The 15,550-nt window shown below is 55.5% G+C and overlaps 7 protein-coding genes across 7 annotated transcripts; 5 read left to right on the top strand and 2 right to left on the bottom strand.

The window, feature by feature from the left end:
- Window positions 1-664: 664 nt before the first annotated feature.
- Window positions 665-1,596, top strand: MAM_05425 (COP9 signalosome subunit 7 (CsnG); the record flags this gene model as incomplete). The annotated part of the gene is made up of 2 exons (XM_040824223.1): window positions 665-697; window positions 796-1,596. 2 exons carry the CDS (start codon window positions 665-667, stop codon window positions 1,594-1,596), a joined length of 834 nt encoding a protein of 277 aa, XP_040677935.1.
- Window positions 1,597-2,272: 676 nt separating this feature from the next.
- On the bottom strand, window positions 2,273-3,422 carry MAM_05424 (Regulator of G protein signaling superfamily; the record flags this gene model as incomplete). Its single annotated transcript, XM_040824222.1, has 2 exons — window positions 2,273-2,509; window positions 2,571-3,422. 2 exons carry the CDS (start codon window positions 3,420-3,422, stop codon window positions 2,273-2,275), a joined length of 1,089 nt encoding a protein of 362 aa, XP_040677934.1.
- An 874-nt stretch (window positions 3,423-4,296) lies between these two features.
- Window positions 4,297-4,897, top strand: MAM_05423 (60S ribosomal protein L31; the record flags this gene model as incomplete). Its single annotated transcript, XM_040824221.1, has 3 exons — window positions 4,297-4,389; window positions 4,462-4,536; window positions 4,694-4,897. The coding sequence occupies 3 exons, from the start codon at window positions 4,297-4,299 to the stop codon at window positions 4,895-4,897; spliced, it is 372 nt and encodes a 123-aa protein (XP_040677933.1).
- A 660-nt stretch (window positions 4,898-5,557) lies between these two features.
- On the bottom strand, window positions 5,558-6,266 carry MAM_05422 (Ubiquitin-conjugating enzyme/RWD-like protein; the record flags this gene model as incomplete). Its single annotated transcript, XM_040824220.1, has 3 exons — window positions 5,558-5,660; window positions 5,729-6,061; window positions 6,163-6,266. 3 exons carry the CDS (start codon window positions 6,264-6,266, stop codon window positions 5,558-5,560), a joined length of 540 nt encoding a protein of 179 aa, XP_040677932.1.
- Window positions 6,267-7,311: 1,045 nt separating this feature from the next.
- MAM_05421 (Calcium/calmodulin-dependent/calcium-dependent protein kinase) lies at window positions 7,312-9,259 on the top strand (the record flags this gene model as incomplete). The annotated part of the gene is made up of 3 exons (XM_040824219.1): window positions 7,312-7,401; window positions 7,571-7,647; window positions 7,732-9,259. The coding sequence occupies 3 exons, from the start codon at window positions 7,312-7,314 to the stop codon at window positions 9,257-9,259; spliced, it is 1,695 nt and encodes a 564-aa protein (XP_040677931.1).
- A 1,489-nt stretch (window positions 9,260-10,748) lies between these two features.
- MAM_05420 (Rhodanese-like protein) lies at window positions 10,749-11,633 on the top strand (the record flags this gene model as incomplete). The annotated part of the gene is made up of 1 exon (XM_040824218.1): window positions 10,749-11,633. One exon carries the CDS (start codon window positions 10,749-10,751, stop codon window positions 11,631-11,633), a length of 885 nt encoding a protein of 294 aa, XP_040677930.1.
- An 857-nt stretch (window positions 11,634-12,490) lies between these two features.
- On the top strand, window positions 12,491-13,663 carry MAM_05419 (40S ribosomal protein S2; the record flags this gene model as incomplete). Its single annotated transcript, XM_040824217.1, has 3 exons — window positions 12,491-12,742; window positions 12,985-13,242; window positions 13,406-13,663. The coding sequence occupies 3 exons, from the start codon at window positions 12,491-12,493 to the stop codon at window positions 13,661-13,663; spliced, it is 768 nt and encodes a 255-aa protein (XP_040677929.1).
- Window positions 13,664-15,550: the final 1,887 nt, after the last annotated feature.

Genomic DNA, 15,550 nt, shown 5'->3' with positions numbered 1-15,550 from the left:
ATGTCGAATCCTGAGACTGGTCTCCGGCCCATCTCGACAAGACATGACATGTGGCGTGACGAGACGAGACAGGTGGGCGTGAAACACCGGCCCTCACCACGCCTTGTCTGCTCATGTGCGCACTCGCTGCTTGACGAGCTGCATCAGATGGTTTACTTCAACGTGCCATGCGTCTGCCAGCCGTTGGGTCGTGTACGACGTGTTCAACACCCGTCATCAGTGCTGTGCGCATGCGCGTGGTTGAGTTTTAGGTCACATTTAACCGTACCTACTCCGTACCTAGTTGGTGATAAATCACAAGAGCCGGGCTGCGACTTGCCAAACAAAGCGTTTTCCTCCAACCCCACCAAAAATCGGCCGGGGCAGACCCACACCAGACCAGTCAACCCCCCGCCACCGCACGAGCCGCGCCCGTAACAACTTGAGCAACCCGCCGCCGTCCCAAGCTGCGACCTCAAACACCTCAAACACGTCTCGCCTCGCCTCGCCTTGTCAAGGCTGCACACTGGAGCTCCACCCCGGACGGCCGGTCCTGCGTCCGCAAACAAACGGAGATTCCAGCACGCGGCCACTACTAGCTACTAACCTTCACCCTTGCATCGTCGCGCCCCCCCCCAGAGGTCCAGGCCGGTGACCTCCAGCACCCCAGAAGCTAGAAGCTGTCATGGAGCAAGCAAAGGCGTTGAACGCCCTCGAGGTTGGTTCTTGGTTCTGCCTTGCTGTGTGGGAGCCGCCGCACGCCATGAGATGCCACCCGACGCGGCAAATACTGACGGAGAACAATCCTCATGACAGCCGTTCCTCGCCCTCTCCAGCTCCGCCACATCTGACCGCGCCGCCGCCGACGTCGTCATGCGAGCTACCTCCGCCCCAAACACCTACATCTTCGCAGAACTCCTGCGGCAGCCGCGAATCCGAGCTCTCGCCGGAAACCTCGAGTTCTCACCCCACCTGCGCCTCCTCGAGGTCTTCTCGTACGGCACCTATCAGGACTACCGTGAAACGCGCGGCCTGCCGCGGCTGAACGAGCCCCAGATGCTCAAGCTGCGCCAGCTCACCTTGCTCACGCTCGCCCGAGACAGGTCGAACCTGTCGTACCAAGCCCTCCAGAAAGCGCTGGGGCTCACATCAGCACGACAGCTGGAGGACCTCGTCATCACCGCCATGTACGCCGGCTTACTCCACGCCACTCTCGACCCGGCCCGCCAGGCAGTCCAGGTAAACAGCCTGGCACCCCTGCGGGATCTCGCGCCAAGGTCCATCCAGGACATGATTGCCGCCCTGGGCAACTGGTCGGACAAATGCGCCTCCACGCTGCGCGACCTGGACGCCCAAATCGTCAACATCCGCGCGGCCGCTGTCGCGCGTGAAAAGGAAAATCGGGCAGCGGAGCAAAGAATCCATGCCCTGGTTTCAGAAGCACGCGACTCGGACAAGAAGACGGACCAGCCGGGCCGGGATGCCCTTCCAAGGAGAGCCTACAATAAGCGATCCATGGTGGATGCTTCCAATATCACGAGTGCCGAGACAATGGACGTGGATGAGCCTCCTGCTGCCGAAGAGCAAAAGAAGCGATCCGGTAAGCGGAAGATGTAGAGCCAACCCACCCTCTCTGCCAAGAGAAATCAATGAGAAAATGCCGCGGAATACGCCGTAATGTAACAGATATAGCTGGCTCAGGGTTCATTCACCCCAAGTTTCTTCTCATAAAGAAAAAAGCCATGTCACGGAGCAGACGGGTCAAACGCATCAAACGCGTATTAATAGACTATTAAAGACTCTCATTCTGTGCACTATCTTGCCTCCATTATCCGCTTGGGTTTACCCTGATTTTGCATTGCTTGCTTGGTTTTGACCGCTCTACAAAGGGGACTATTGTCTGAAGAGATGGCCCTGCCAGGAATTCATATAGGTGCAATTGCAAAGACATGCTCGAAAACAGACAAGTTGAAGAAGAGAAAAGAAATTCCCTGGACGGGATGAATAAATGAGCTGATTCGCCTTGGAAATGACCAAAAAAAAAAACGTACCAAGCCGTACGCCAAACCCCTGTGCCTGCTTGGATACGTGTACAAGAAGGGTATTAAAAAGAAAGAGCAAATGCCACCGCTGTGGGTTTCGGTCGTAACGGTCATCAACAATCTCTAGTCCCGTCCGGCTGTGTAGTAAAAATTGGCAAATGCCAAATTGACTACTTGTTGACAGCGAGTCACTGCGAAAAAGCGCAGTCGCCTCCATGGCCCGGATTCCAGTGAGATATCAATACCATGGTTCACAGTCTCTTGCCTGGTACGAGAATGAACAGAACGCAAAGAGCCGCATCGATGAGAATGGTAATGGCCAGTACCATCACGGCACGCTTGGCAAGGAGCTGACGGACGTAGGATTCTCGGATGCGCGAAAAGCTAAACGGCGTGTACTCGCTGTAGCCGATGAGAGCCATGACTGGATCCAATGAATATTGGTACGACGACAAGAAATAAACGCCAACGGTGAACGGGAGAATGAGCTGCCGCGTCGTCGTCAATAGCCGTTTGGGGAACATGAGGAGGAATCCATGATGCACTTACCCAGCACCTCGTCTGGCGAGACTTGTCGAGAAATATGAGAATAAACGCTGCCCAGAACGCCCCAAACATGGATACCAGACCGATAATGAGACGCATCACCAGCGTCGGAGCGATCAGGTTGCCCAGAGCCTTCATCCTCAGGAAACCAGGAAAGGCATCCCGCTCCATTGCTTGGAACACGTAATCCTTGGCGACATCAAACACTTCTGGATCGTCGCGCCCGTACTCCTCAATAGCCGCCGTGACATCTTGCGTAATCGAACCGGGGAGTGTGATCTCCCGCTCGGCCCCAGGAAGCAGGAAGGTGTACAAGATCTTCTCCGCAGACGCTCTGATGTCTTGTCGGGCGACAGTGTGGGATGGCGAGTTCGAATCAGTTGCGTCGCGGGAAGTGCTGAACTGTGGGCTGGGTCGAGCAATACCCGAGCCACTGTGAGGAGAACCGTTGGCCGGCTCCTCGCGCAAAAAGGCCGACATTTGAGCGTCCTGATCCCTCTCCTTCTCAGTCGAGTACATTGACGGTCCAGCTGGGCGCGGCTCCAAATCGCCCATGTGCTCCAGAATCTGAGACGATCGCTTTGAATTTGTCTTCTCGATATCCGGCGTCGCAACAAGAACAGATCGTCGCAGCTCACGCACGTAGTGTCGGCACAGCGACATGTGTTGGGCGACATCGAGCCAGAAATCGAGATAATCGACCGATCTCTGTTGGTCTCGCATATAGATGTAAAATGAAAACAAATCAACTGGCGGCAGCGTTCGCCGGCTCAGCACCTCAAACAGCGTCGGGAGTCGATTTCTCGTCATATCCGGTTGGGGAGGCGGCGTCGCCGGGTGGTGATTGTCGACCATGTTGTCAGTTATCGGCTGAGGGAGCCTGGGGGTAGCGAGCGACTAAGTAATTTCAAAAGAGTGAGGGCGAACGGCCAGGGGATCGTCAGAAGGTGAGAAAACACAGGCGTGGTGGTACGAGACCGTCTGCCCGACGTTTCACGATTGTCTCCCCGAGTTTGGCCAATCGGGCACGTAAAAGGCCTCGCTCCCGCTGGCGCCAAGTCCATGCAACGGCACAAAGGTTGCGAGGGATGAGAGACGGCGCCTGAGGCCAGGTAAACGTTGCCAGTCGTGCGGTCGATGTTGTAGGTCGCACTGGCTTTCGTGTCGGGCAAGCGAAGGGATGCAAAGGCGGCTTCCGGAGTGCAGAACTGTCCCCAAGATGATGGTAAACAGGCAAGCAGGCTTGGTCCGACGTGGGATCAACCCCCTTCATCTACCAACCACGTTCCCAACCAATTGATTTTCTCCTCAGGCGCAACGGCCCACTTTGGTCCATGACGGTTCCCCGGCAAGCAACCAACTGACACGAGGGAGTAGGTACATGTCTTCTCACGTGATATTCAACCCTCCCGTCATCGCCAAATATGATTGGCTCGCTACATCTCCACCACCACAATTCGAGCCTGCCCTACGCACAAAGAATTTGCGGAATTTGGCTCTCCTACATTACAATCTCCTCAACGCCAGATTCAACGAGACGATCCGCAGGTACGAACCGGTTGCCCCCCCCCCAAAAGAGACGCAATATCCCTTGCGCGAGATTCGATTTTTTCTGTAGTTCATTTAGATCATTGAGCATCACCCTGCTTGAGCCCGCCTCGTCACTATTCCGAGTCTCTGCCAACGAATTTGCAAAAAAAAATAAATAAACTAACTTCAACCTCCAGAAATGTCGTCCGCCAAGAAGCCCTCCGGCAAGGCCCAGCGCTCCGCCATTGCGGATGTCGTTGCCCGCGAATACACCATCCATCTCCACAAGAGAGTACGTTTACCGATATCATGTCCCCGAGGCGAGTATGGAACAATGCCAAAGGCTAACAATACTTGGAAAAAGTTGCACGGCGTTACCTTCAAGAAGAGAGCTCCCCGTGCTATCAAGGAGATCAAGGCTTTCGCCACCCAGGCTATGGTACGACTTGCGTCCCCCCCTCCCGTGCGAATCAGCGATCCTTTGGACAGACGATGTACTCGCATTGCGACCATGGCACCACGGGCGCCATGTCTCGCCGGAGACAGATTCCCCCGTCAACTACACGGGACCCGTACTGACCAAGATTCACTGCTAGGGCACCAACGACGTCCGCCTGGACCCCCAGCTGAACAAGAAGGTCTGGGAGTGTGGTATCAAGGGCGTTCCCTTCAGACTCCGCGTCCGAATCTCCCGGCGACGAAATGACGAGGAGGATGCCAAGGAGAAGCTATACAGCTACGTTCAGGCCGTAAATGTCAAGAACCCCAAGGGCCTCGCTACGGTCGTTGTAGAGGAATAGATGCGCAAAAGGGATGTTCTCTGAGATTAGGACTGGTTCTCAAGGTGGCATGGCATTTTGGAGTTGTAACCGGGCTTTTCCTAGCTTTTCACCCGGAAAAGGAAAAAAAATTCACATACACCGAGGGCAAATATGTGATTCGAGCTTTCTCCTCACACGCCTCCCGAAGAGGGGGGTTGGGGAGTGATGATTAAGTCGCTGTTAAAATCCCCCACGTGAATCGTTGATGCGTATCATTGCTACAGCTGATTCACAAAACATTGACTGGAATAAACTGCAACGCGACCATCGTGACGCAGGGCCAAACTTTTGTTCCTATCGTCTTTTTAATGTGGTGGATTGTCGCTGCAAGTCCCGATACCAATGATGGACAAGTTGATGAATACGTCTTCCACCCTACAAGGCAATAATCAACGACGACCAAAAGCTTTTTTCAAGCTAACAAACTGGGTCCTCCTCGCCTTTCCAGGAAGGAAACACGCTGCCAGCCAATGTCCAATTTAGCTTTGGGGGGGAAGACCCTAAATGCAAACCCAATGTACCGTGATTAACCTGCCGAGGTATGCTTCCCCAAAGACTCCGGTTCTCCTGAATTGACAATGCCAACAAAGAAAGAGAGAAAATATACTGTTCCAATGCACAAGATCCCATGTACGCGTCCTACTCCTCCTCAATATCTCGGTGACGTCCCATGACCTTGTTCTTGAACTCTTGAGCATTAGAGTCCCACAGCTCAGCAGCTTCGCCGTTCAAAGGCGAGGAGCTGTGACCAAAGTTAGCGCGATATAACTCAAAGTGGCCCCATCAATTGGCGGGACTTGGGATGCTCACTTGTTGGGCTCGCCGAGCAAGCTCTGGAGGCTTAGGAGAACCGTCTGGATGTTGTAGGCAGCTGTCCACTTATCCTTAAGAATGTCAAGACAGATGCGGCCTGAGAAATCCACGTTGGGGTGGTAGATGGGCGTCTTGAAGAGGACGGTAGGGGGAGCATATGGATAGTTGGAGGGAAAGGAGAAGCTCAACTTGAAGGTCAAGCTGGCGTAGGGGGTGTCTTCGGGTCCCTGGATGGTAGCAGTCCACGAGAGCAGATTACCATCGGCGGAAGGAAACGCAGAGACACCGGGGGCAGGCGCGGTCATAAGCTGCATAAGCTCGGTTTGCAATCTAAAGGGATGCGAGTGTCAATGACAAGTTTTCGCCATTGTGTTGCAACAACCAGGACTTGGCGGCAACAGGGTCATTTACCATCAGGCGACTTGACATACCTTTTGGTGACGCTCTGAGAATCTGGGCCCTTTCTCGAATTGAGCTTGGCGGCAGGGACGCTGCCAGGGGCAGAATTCTGGTTATCCTCCATGGCAAAATCCATTGTCGGGTTACGACGAGAGCTCGCACGAAGTTGGATGGAAAGTTGGACAGAAAGCAGTAGTCCCGAAATGTCAGCGATCGAGGTCTGTCCCGACGAGAATAGAGTTGACGATTGTCGGGCGTAGGAAAATTGGTTGACTAGGAGACGGGTAGGGGGGGCAGACAAGCGAGACGAAGCCGAGAAAGCCAATCCTCACGGGTAAGTAGGACGGGTGTGTTGGAGGGCGAGTACGGTCGGTTTGAAGCTTTCGACGATGTAGAGCCAAAATCAGAGAGAGTGTGAGAAATAAAAGAGACTCGATCACCCCTCCCTTTTATGACGTTATAGTTTCCCTGAACAAGGCAAGGGATTCATGCGATGATTTTATGGCAAGTCGAGAGGACCTCCAGATGCCCTGGTCCATGCAGAACAATGGGCGGTTGCACGGAAGCTCTCCTGTTTGCCCAGCAACGAAGGGGCGACGGGCCAATTGACGCGCGCGGCTGCATGGGCTCGCTCCAGGCGTTGAAACCACGAGCAGCTCCGCAATGGGCCGCTGGAATGACGACAACGGCCAATCACATTCGCAGGTCTCGGCTTTACGCGGCGGGACCAGGAGACGCGCTAGACGCGACCACCCGCATCTGGTAAATAACTAGAGGCGAGACACGACTGCGCACGCACACAGCAAAGCGTGCTCCGTAGGCCGCAGCCTATCATTGCTTGACTGTGAGTAGGACGAGGCAGGGTACCCTGCATCGAATTGCTGCATCTTTCGAACTTTTTAACAAAATTCGGAGGGTTGTTTGAGCAACACGGCGACAAGTGGCTGCCATTGGTGTACACGACCCGGTATTGCTGCTTGCTGTGTCTTTTTTGCTTTCTTTTTTTTTCCCTTTGTTTTCGTCACGACGAAATTGGAGTGTCAGGGATCGCCCATGGCCGACACATAGCTGTGAATCCCGCCTCTCACACACCTGACCTCCGTCCCAAGCAAGGCATCCTCAGAGCAAAATCCACGTCCAACGATCAAACTATTGGGCGGATTCGGCTGTTGGGGTTCAAAATGGTGAGCGAAGCCCCTTCTTGCTGTCCACGCCCGTCCTGGAACAACGCGGTGAATGTCGAGCCGCTTGCGGAAGACGGATATGCAAACGTGAATTAGCCTCGAATCAACCACATCACCGTCTTGCCAAGGGCACATGAGACACGGTTGCCTCGGTCTCAGCCGAGCTGGCTCTACATGGACAGACATTGTTTGAGCTGCAACGTGCGATGGAGTCGTCCATTGTTAAATCACATATCGCTGACACGCTCCTTCACAGTCTCAGCTGGACCCCTTACCAAGGGAACTCCCCTTCCGCATCGTATCCAAGACTGTTGGTCGAGGGGCCTATGCCTCGTATGTGTGACTTTCCCACCGTCGCGAGCTCGGACCGCCGGCGCATGGCTCTGGAATGACACAGAGTGCTAACATCGCAACCAGCATCAAGAAGGCCATCCCCTTGGACGCCACCAATCCCGTATTTGCCGTCAAGCTCATCCACAAGGGCTACGCCGTCAAACATGGCCGCATTTCAACGAAGCAGCTTGCCATGGAAGTTTCCCTGCACTCACACATCGGTCAACACCCCAACATCATCGAGTGGTTTGCCTCAGGAGAGGACGACGTGTGGCGTTGGATAGCAATGGAATTCGCAGAAGGGGGGGACCTCTTTGACAAGATTGAAGCCGATGTCGGAGTTCGACAAGACATCGCCCAACTCTACTTTATCCAGCTTGTCAGCGGGGTGAGTTTTATGCACTCCAAGGGCGTGGCTCATCGAGACCTGAAGCCAGAGAATATCCTGCTCTCCTCGGATGGCAACCTGAAGCTTGCGGATTTTGGCATGGCAACCATGTTCGAATACAAGGGCCAGAGAAAGACAAGCTCCACCTTGTGTGGAAGTCCACCATATATTGCACCCGAGATCTTGGCCTGCGGCAGGGTCGATAAGAGAAACCCCAGCGCTGGGAAGTACTCCTCCGACCTGGTGGATGTTTGGTCTTGTGGTGTCATCCTCTTTGTTCTCCTTGTGGGAAATACCCCCTGGGACGAGCCATCGTCGAATAGCTGGGAGTTCAACGAGTACGTCAAGACGTCAGGTCACAGTTCGGATGCTCTCTGGGAGAGGATACCACCAGAGGCTTTGTCACTTTTGCGCGGGATGATGTCAATCGACCCCCAGAAACGATTTAGTTTCCGACAAGTACGGCAACATCCTTGGTATACACGGCATAATTCTCTTTTAACTCCCGATGGCAAAATCACCGACCCTATCAATCTCGCCACGCGGATGCTGGAGAATCTTCGCATCGACCTTGCCCAGCTGCCGTCGGCATCGCAACGGCAATGCCAAGCTGGCGGGGACGAAATGGATGTTGACACGGGCCTCAACAGTGGCAAATTTGTCTCAACACAGCCTGAGACACCCATCAGCGATAGAGATTGGGACTGGGAACGGCCCGTCTTGCGATCCATGGCCTCACCGGCCTCATCGATGCCTCCCCGATCTGGCGAAAGTCGCCGCATGCTTCTCGAAACGCTTGCAGACGAACCCTCCATGTCGCAATTCTCCCACACGCCAGGTCCGTCGATGACACTGACTCAGCAGGCGCGTCGATTCCGTGACATTTGCCCCCCTGAGTCCTTCACACGGTTCTTCTCCCATGTTCCTCCCACACATTTGGTCCAGATGCTCAGTGATGCTCTCCATCAGTTAAATGTGCCCCTTGCACCAGTCACGCCAAACCTGTATGGCAGTCCCGTGGCAAACCTGAAAGTAAAGGCTATCGACGGCAGGCAACAGAGCTTGCATGGGGAGATACAAATTGACAAGCAGCCACTGCCTGATGGAGGCGAGGTCCTAGACGTGCGCTTTGTCAAAGTCAAGGGAGATCCTCTCGAATGGCGTCGATTCTTCAAGAAGATGGTGGTCCTGTGTAAAGATGGCGTATACGTTCCAGAGACTTAGAAATGCGCCGGTAATGGAGCGCCAGCCGAGCAGCCGAGCACCGTGATTGCAAAAGCCGTCATGGATGCAAGGCTCCAGGCACGGGGTGATGCATGTCTTTGCCATAGCATTACAGCATAATAGAAGTGCAATAACGTGTGCTTTTCTAGAGATATTTCATGCTGCACGCCTCGCGCTTTCATTCCCCTTGCGAGACGCTGTCGTTGGCCTGATCAGTCCACTCGAAAGCTACGCCGAGTCAGTACGGGACACGATTCTACAGAGTCGACGGCAGTGAGTGAATCATACTTTGGCGGCACATGGGACATTGCCCACGGGCAGAGTCTTGCTTGATCCATTCCATTATGCAGTGCTGCGAGGGTCGTGTCAGCAACCGAAGGCGTCCGTCTTGTGGTCTCAACGGACCAGCGACTCACCATGTGGAAATTGTGACCGCATTTACCAGACACTATGACGCGAGGATACGGTTAGAAACCGGTTCCCATGTAGCCGTGCAGGAGGAACGGCGGCTACGGGGAGTCGCCAAGGTTGGACCTACACAGACTGCAGTCATCGCCGGGGTATTTGCATGTTGGACAGGTGCCGTCAAAATGAACCTGGCAGATGCCACACACGTCGTCTTCTGGAATATCCCAGCGCCAGGTAGCCACGGTATTCCACTCCTTTATGGTGACTTTCATGGTGTGCGACGCTCGCTGCTTGCATTGGACCTCAATTCGAGGATTCGTCGACACGCCTGGATCTGGCTGATGGGTTGTAGATTTACCTCCCTGTCGTGTCCGTTGTCCGTTGTCCGTTGTTCGTTGCTCGACGGTCGATGGTCGCGTCTTGTTGATGCTTTCCCTGGCCCCTCTGAAACGTGAGCCGAAACGTGTTCAGGCAGCTGACTGACTGACATGTGCTCAAGTGGGGCGGCCCTCCCTGAGCAACCAGAACCAGCAGGCCACTGCGTCACTCGGGACTTCTTCCGCCCATCCATCCATCTCTCGAGTCTTGATTGAGTCTTGAGCTCTCCCACGGGCGAGCCTATGCTTGGAGCAGTTGAGTAGAGCTCGGGTCACCTCACCCACTCCGCTGCCGAAGCCTCGTTGGCGTTGGAGCTGCCATCACCACACCATCTCCCATCTCGCCTCCTCTGCTCAGACCCCTTCTCCTCTTTTCTCCCAGCTGTCGCATCTGAATGCCTTTTCTCCGAACCGTCGTCTGTGTTGCTATCTGAAACTCGCATGCGGCTTGTATGCGAGTGTAAATTGCCATCCGATATCGCCTTCTGTTCATCAAAGCTATTCCCCTGCCAAACCTCTCTTTCGAGTCTCGACGTTCCTTGCCGAACCCGCCACCGCTGCGGACATTCCAAGTCCTCGGACTGCGGGACTGACAACATTTCTACCCCGAGGAGTCGAGGCCGTCTGCCATGGTCGTTGCCGCAGTGGCCCGTAGTTCCCGGGCTGGTCTCTCCTCTTGGAGGGCCAGAAACGTATACTCAACCATGGCGCTCACCAGAGGCTTGTCCTCCTATCTCGTCACACCGAAGGAGCTTCACGAAGCTCTGAGGAAGAATCCTCCATCGCCAATCAGCACCGATCCTCGAGTGATTCCTCTGTGTGCGTCCTGGTTCTTGCCCAACGATGAACGGTCTGGTATCCAAGTCTTTAGAGAGCAGCGCATTCCCAAGGCTCGCTTCTTCGACCTAGACAAAGCTATTGACAAGCGGAGCCCCTACCCGCACATGCTTCCCGACGCCAAGGGGTTCGCGGCTGCCCTGAGTGAGTTGGGCATTCGGAGAGAGGATACTGTGGTCGTATACGACTCGAAAGAGCTGGGCATCTTTAGTGCCCCCAGAGTCGGTTGGACCTTCAAGGTCTTTGGACATCCCAACGTGCATATTCTCAACAACTTCAGGCTGTGGGTCGAACAGGGCTTGCCCACCGAGTCGGGAGAGCTTTACAGTGTGGAATGTTGCCAGTATCCGATCCCCCAGCTTGATGAGAGCAAGGTGGCGAGCTTTGAGCAGGTCAAGGAGGTTGCTCTAGACTTCAACAAGGAGGGCGCGGAGGGTATTCAAGTCCTTGATGCCCGGCCGAGCGGACGGTTCACGGGCAAAGATCCTGAGCCGCGAGAGGGTCTCTCCTCGGGACATCTTCCTGGTTCCATCAACTTACCGTTCAGTGCTCTGCTGGATCCCGAAACGAAAGCCTTCCCGTCGCCAAAGACATTACGAAGCATACTGCAAGAAAAGGGCGTCGATCCTACCAAGCCCATCATTTCGAGCTGTGGCACCGGCGTCACTGCTTGTATTATCGAGACGGCTTTGGAGGTTGCAAGGTACGGCTCACCCGAGTCGCGGAAGGTGTACGATGGGAGCTGGACGTGAGTACTGACTTTCTTCCCGACTCCTGACCGATATTTATTTTGAACGAGGTGCTAATGATGTGAATTTAGCGAATGGGCCCAGCGAGTCCGACCGTCTGACAATTTAATCCTGAAGACGGAGTCGTAGTCGGCGGAAGCCTCGCATCTTTGGCGGTTGTCTACTCTTTTGTGTGCATCGAGCAAGGAAAAAAAAAACTCAAGGCTGGAATAAAAGCCCTACAATACCCTACTCAGTGATGTTTGATCTGATATTTTTGCATTTGGCGTTGCTTTGGGCGCTGCACTACTCGCATTCGTAATTTCGAATTATGAATTGCATTCAGCTCCCGCAGTCTTTGTATGAGTAATGGGAACATGTGTTGGGGCGTGCGCTTGCAGGGACGAACTGAACACACTCTGGAAATGTGTCCGAATGACACCATTGCTTTGCCGCAGCTTGTTGCTTTGTGCCTGTCTTCAATCCATCTGTGCCTTCATTATCTGCAGTTGGCAACCTGGGAATAGTATAACTATTCCATTATCTTATCGGTATCGAACATCAGGCAGGCCCCACTTGGACGTGATGGGCTAGACAGAAGACCCGCTTTCCACTGCTTCTCCCCCACCCATCCAGCACAAAGTTGATTGGCCGCAAAAGCCGCGTTAGGGCTCGGCTAACCTCGAAGCACACCCAAAAAAAAATAACCATTTTGGATTGCCAGCCCACCCCGCCGACCGCCTGCGACAAAGCAGCCCTGCCAGCACTGCCAAATCTCTCCATTCCATCACCTCACCCCAGCGACAACGCCAGCGCGTACGCCGATTTTTATTTTTTTTTCCCTTTTGCCCGACGACAACCGCCAAAACACATCAACCACAATGGCAGACCGTGGACGCGGCGGTGGTTTCGGATCCCGAGGCGGTGACCGTGGCCGTGGTCGTGGCCGTGGCCGTGGACGCCGCGGCGGCAAGAGCGAGGAGAAGGAGTGGCAGCCCGTCACCAAGCTCGGCAGACTGGTCAAGGCCGGCAAGATCAACAGCATGGAGGAGATTTACCTGCACTCTTTGCCCATCAAGGAGTTCCAGATCGTCGACAACTTCCTGCCCAAGCTCAAGGACGAGGTCATGAAGGTACGAGAGACGTGCAAACGCGGAACACTGCCCTGCCCCGACACTGCGAGTCGTGAATAAAAAAGGGGGGGGGGGGGGGGGGGTTGTTCGCGAACCGTTGTAGGAGTGGGAGGATGAACGTCCCGCCCGCCAGATGGTTGCAAAGCGGACGAGGACAATGCGCGCGCACGAGAGAATACCCGGCCCCCACGCATCGAAGAAACGTGCTTGTTGCTGACCGTGGAATCTTGTCCCGCAAACAGATCAAGCCCGTCCAGAAGCAGACGCGCGCCGGTCAGCGAACCCGGTTCAAGGCCGTCGTCATCATCGGCGACTCGGAGGGCCACGTCGGTCTCGGCATCAAGACCTCCAAGGAGGTGGCTACTGCCATCCGCGCCGCCATCATCATCGCCAAGCTCAGCGTCATCCCCGTCCGACGAGGCTACTGGGGCACGAACCTCGGTGCTCCTCACTCCCTGCCCTCCAAGCAGAGCGGCAAGTGTGGTTCCGTCACCGTCCGAGTACGTACATGCATGCCCACCCAAGAGTCGTCCGTTCTCTTGAGCTCAAATCACACACCCTGCAACACGTGGGCGGGCTCGACATCGTCAGCCGCTTCCTTCAAGGACAGATTTTCCGCCGGAAAGATACCGGTGCCAGCTAGCTAACCCGTTGTCGTTGCAGCTTATCCCCGCCCCCCGTGGTACCGGCCTCGTCGCCTCCCCCGCCGTCAAGCGATTCCTCCAGCTCGCCGGTGTCGAGGACGCCTACACGTCGTCTGCCGGCTCCACCAAGACCCTCGAGAACACCCTCAAGGCCGTCTTCGTCGCCGTCTCCAACACCTACGGCTTCCTCACGCCCAACCTGTGGAAGGAGACCAAGCTCATCCGGAGTCCCCTGGAGGAGTTTGCCGACTCCCTGCGGGACGGCAAGCGATACTAGGCGGGGCGTGGTTTTCTTTTGCGAGGGCTGGAAAGTGCGGTGCGCGGAGTCAACCATCTATCCATTGTGTTTCACTGCACGGGTTGGCCGGTTAGGGCATCTCGACCTCCCCTGGGCCACGAGATATAATGGTCGCGGTCTAAATGATGAATCTTGAAACCCATCCAAGCGCTGCGTGTTTTGCGAACGAGTTGAGCGTGAATGAACAAATCCAGGGGCGACGCTCGCATGTACGTAGTCGGTACAGTTGTAGGCGTGAATCAGTGTCAGTGGCCATTGGAGCGTCCCCGGTCGTCCGTCTTGGGCCAGCGATGTTGTCCAACTCCTCCCACGGCGGTGGATGCTGCCCAGCGAACGCGGGTCATCGGTCGTCGGCCATCTCTGTGAATGTCAACGGCAGGTCCGACCATCAAAGAAGCTCCACGTCAAAGCAGTGTTCCTCGCTCGGATGGACGTGCGTCCAGGGCGGCAAAGGCACCCCGTACAGGGTAGCTCGAGTGGTTGAGATTCACCAGCCACGTCCGGTGATGGCCCGGAGACGACATGCCGCAGGAGGCAGGCAAGCCGCGCGCCCTGCTGGCTCCGACAGGAAGCGATAGCGGCATGCATTTGGCAAAGTCTACGACGGCCGACGGAGCACAGTCTGCCGAGACGGAGCGAGACACTCCATGCTCGAGTGAGTGTCTGACGAGGAACCAAGGCGACCAAGACCAAGGCTGCTTGCTCCGCTCCCGCTCCGGCTCCGGGCTGGGGGCCAGCCCTCGCCCTCGCCCTGACCTGACCTGACCTGACGACCCCTTGGCATGCCAGCAGACTGCCCACCGTGGGACCGACTGGCATGGATGCGTACGGACGCCAGGGCCGCGGCGCCCGGCACCCGGGACGTCCGGGACGTCTGAGAAACAGAGTCTCGGAAAGCGTCGCCGCTTGACTGACAATCTCCGACTGCGCCAAAGACCACGCGCATCTGCATTAAACCCAAATTCCCATGGGACCGGGCATGGGCAAAGCAGCGAGAAGACCTGGCGTGAAACCCAGACGACGGCTTCCTCCCCTCCCCACGGCAAAAGGCCTGATTTTGCCTTGCCGGCAATCCTGTCAATCAAATCGAGCCTTGAACCCAGCCAGCCACGCACATGTCCCCCCCTCCTTCCCTGAATATCCCTGACGTCACCTGTTCTTGTACTCCGTACCTGGGCTATAATTGCAACGTACGCAAGTACAGAGGACCTCGGACCTGGCAGGCGCAGCACGACATCTCGATCTCGCTTCTCGCAGCTCGCCGGCACCAACCAACGTGCTTGCTTGCTGGCCTTTCATAATCATGGCTCCATGCAAGGGCCCCACGGCGCAACTTGTGCATAAAGTCATTATGCCATCTGCTACGCAGTACTCCGTACGGATACGCACAATGCTCCATGCCGAGCACAGTCACACAAAGACCAGAAAATGGCGATGCATCGAGGCCTAGTTGCGAGAAATGTCTAAAATACTTCCATGTGCCTTTTATTCTGTCTGAGTGGGAGGTAGAAAAGGTCGACCAAGACCCAGACTCTCCCGTCCCAAAGAAACGCCATGCAGAGCGCAGCTATAATGTACACCTGTCTTGTCATTGCCGCCTCGTCTTTCCAGAGCAGCCTCTCAAACGGGCCACTCCACACTCGAGCCTCTTTTGGGCTCATTGGGCGTGCGTGCAGACCTCGGAGGGACCTCATCCTCTCTTCCTCCGCATCAACGACGTCGTCCCGAGCTGCCCACGTCCACGGCAAACGACTCCTCTAGCCCCCGGGGATTTTCCCTTGCTCCGTCTCTGAAAGAGTTGTACAGAGTCATGAGCCATTGGCCTCGTCGTTAGCTGATTGAGACCAGAGCAACTCCACCGGGTCC

The sequence above is a fragment of the Metarhizium album genome (genome assembly GCF_000804445.1).
Source record: "Metarhizium album ARSEF 1941 chromosome Unknown scaffold_13, whole genome shotgun sequence".
In the NCBI taxonomy this organism is placed as follows: domain Eukaryota; kingdom Fungi; phylum Ascomycota; class Sordariomycetes; order Hypocreales; family Clavicipitaceae; genus Metarhizium; species Metarhizium album.
Note: the sequence above shows the minus strand (reverse complement) of the source record. Positions and strands in the feature narration are given on the sequence as shown.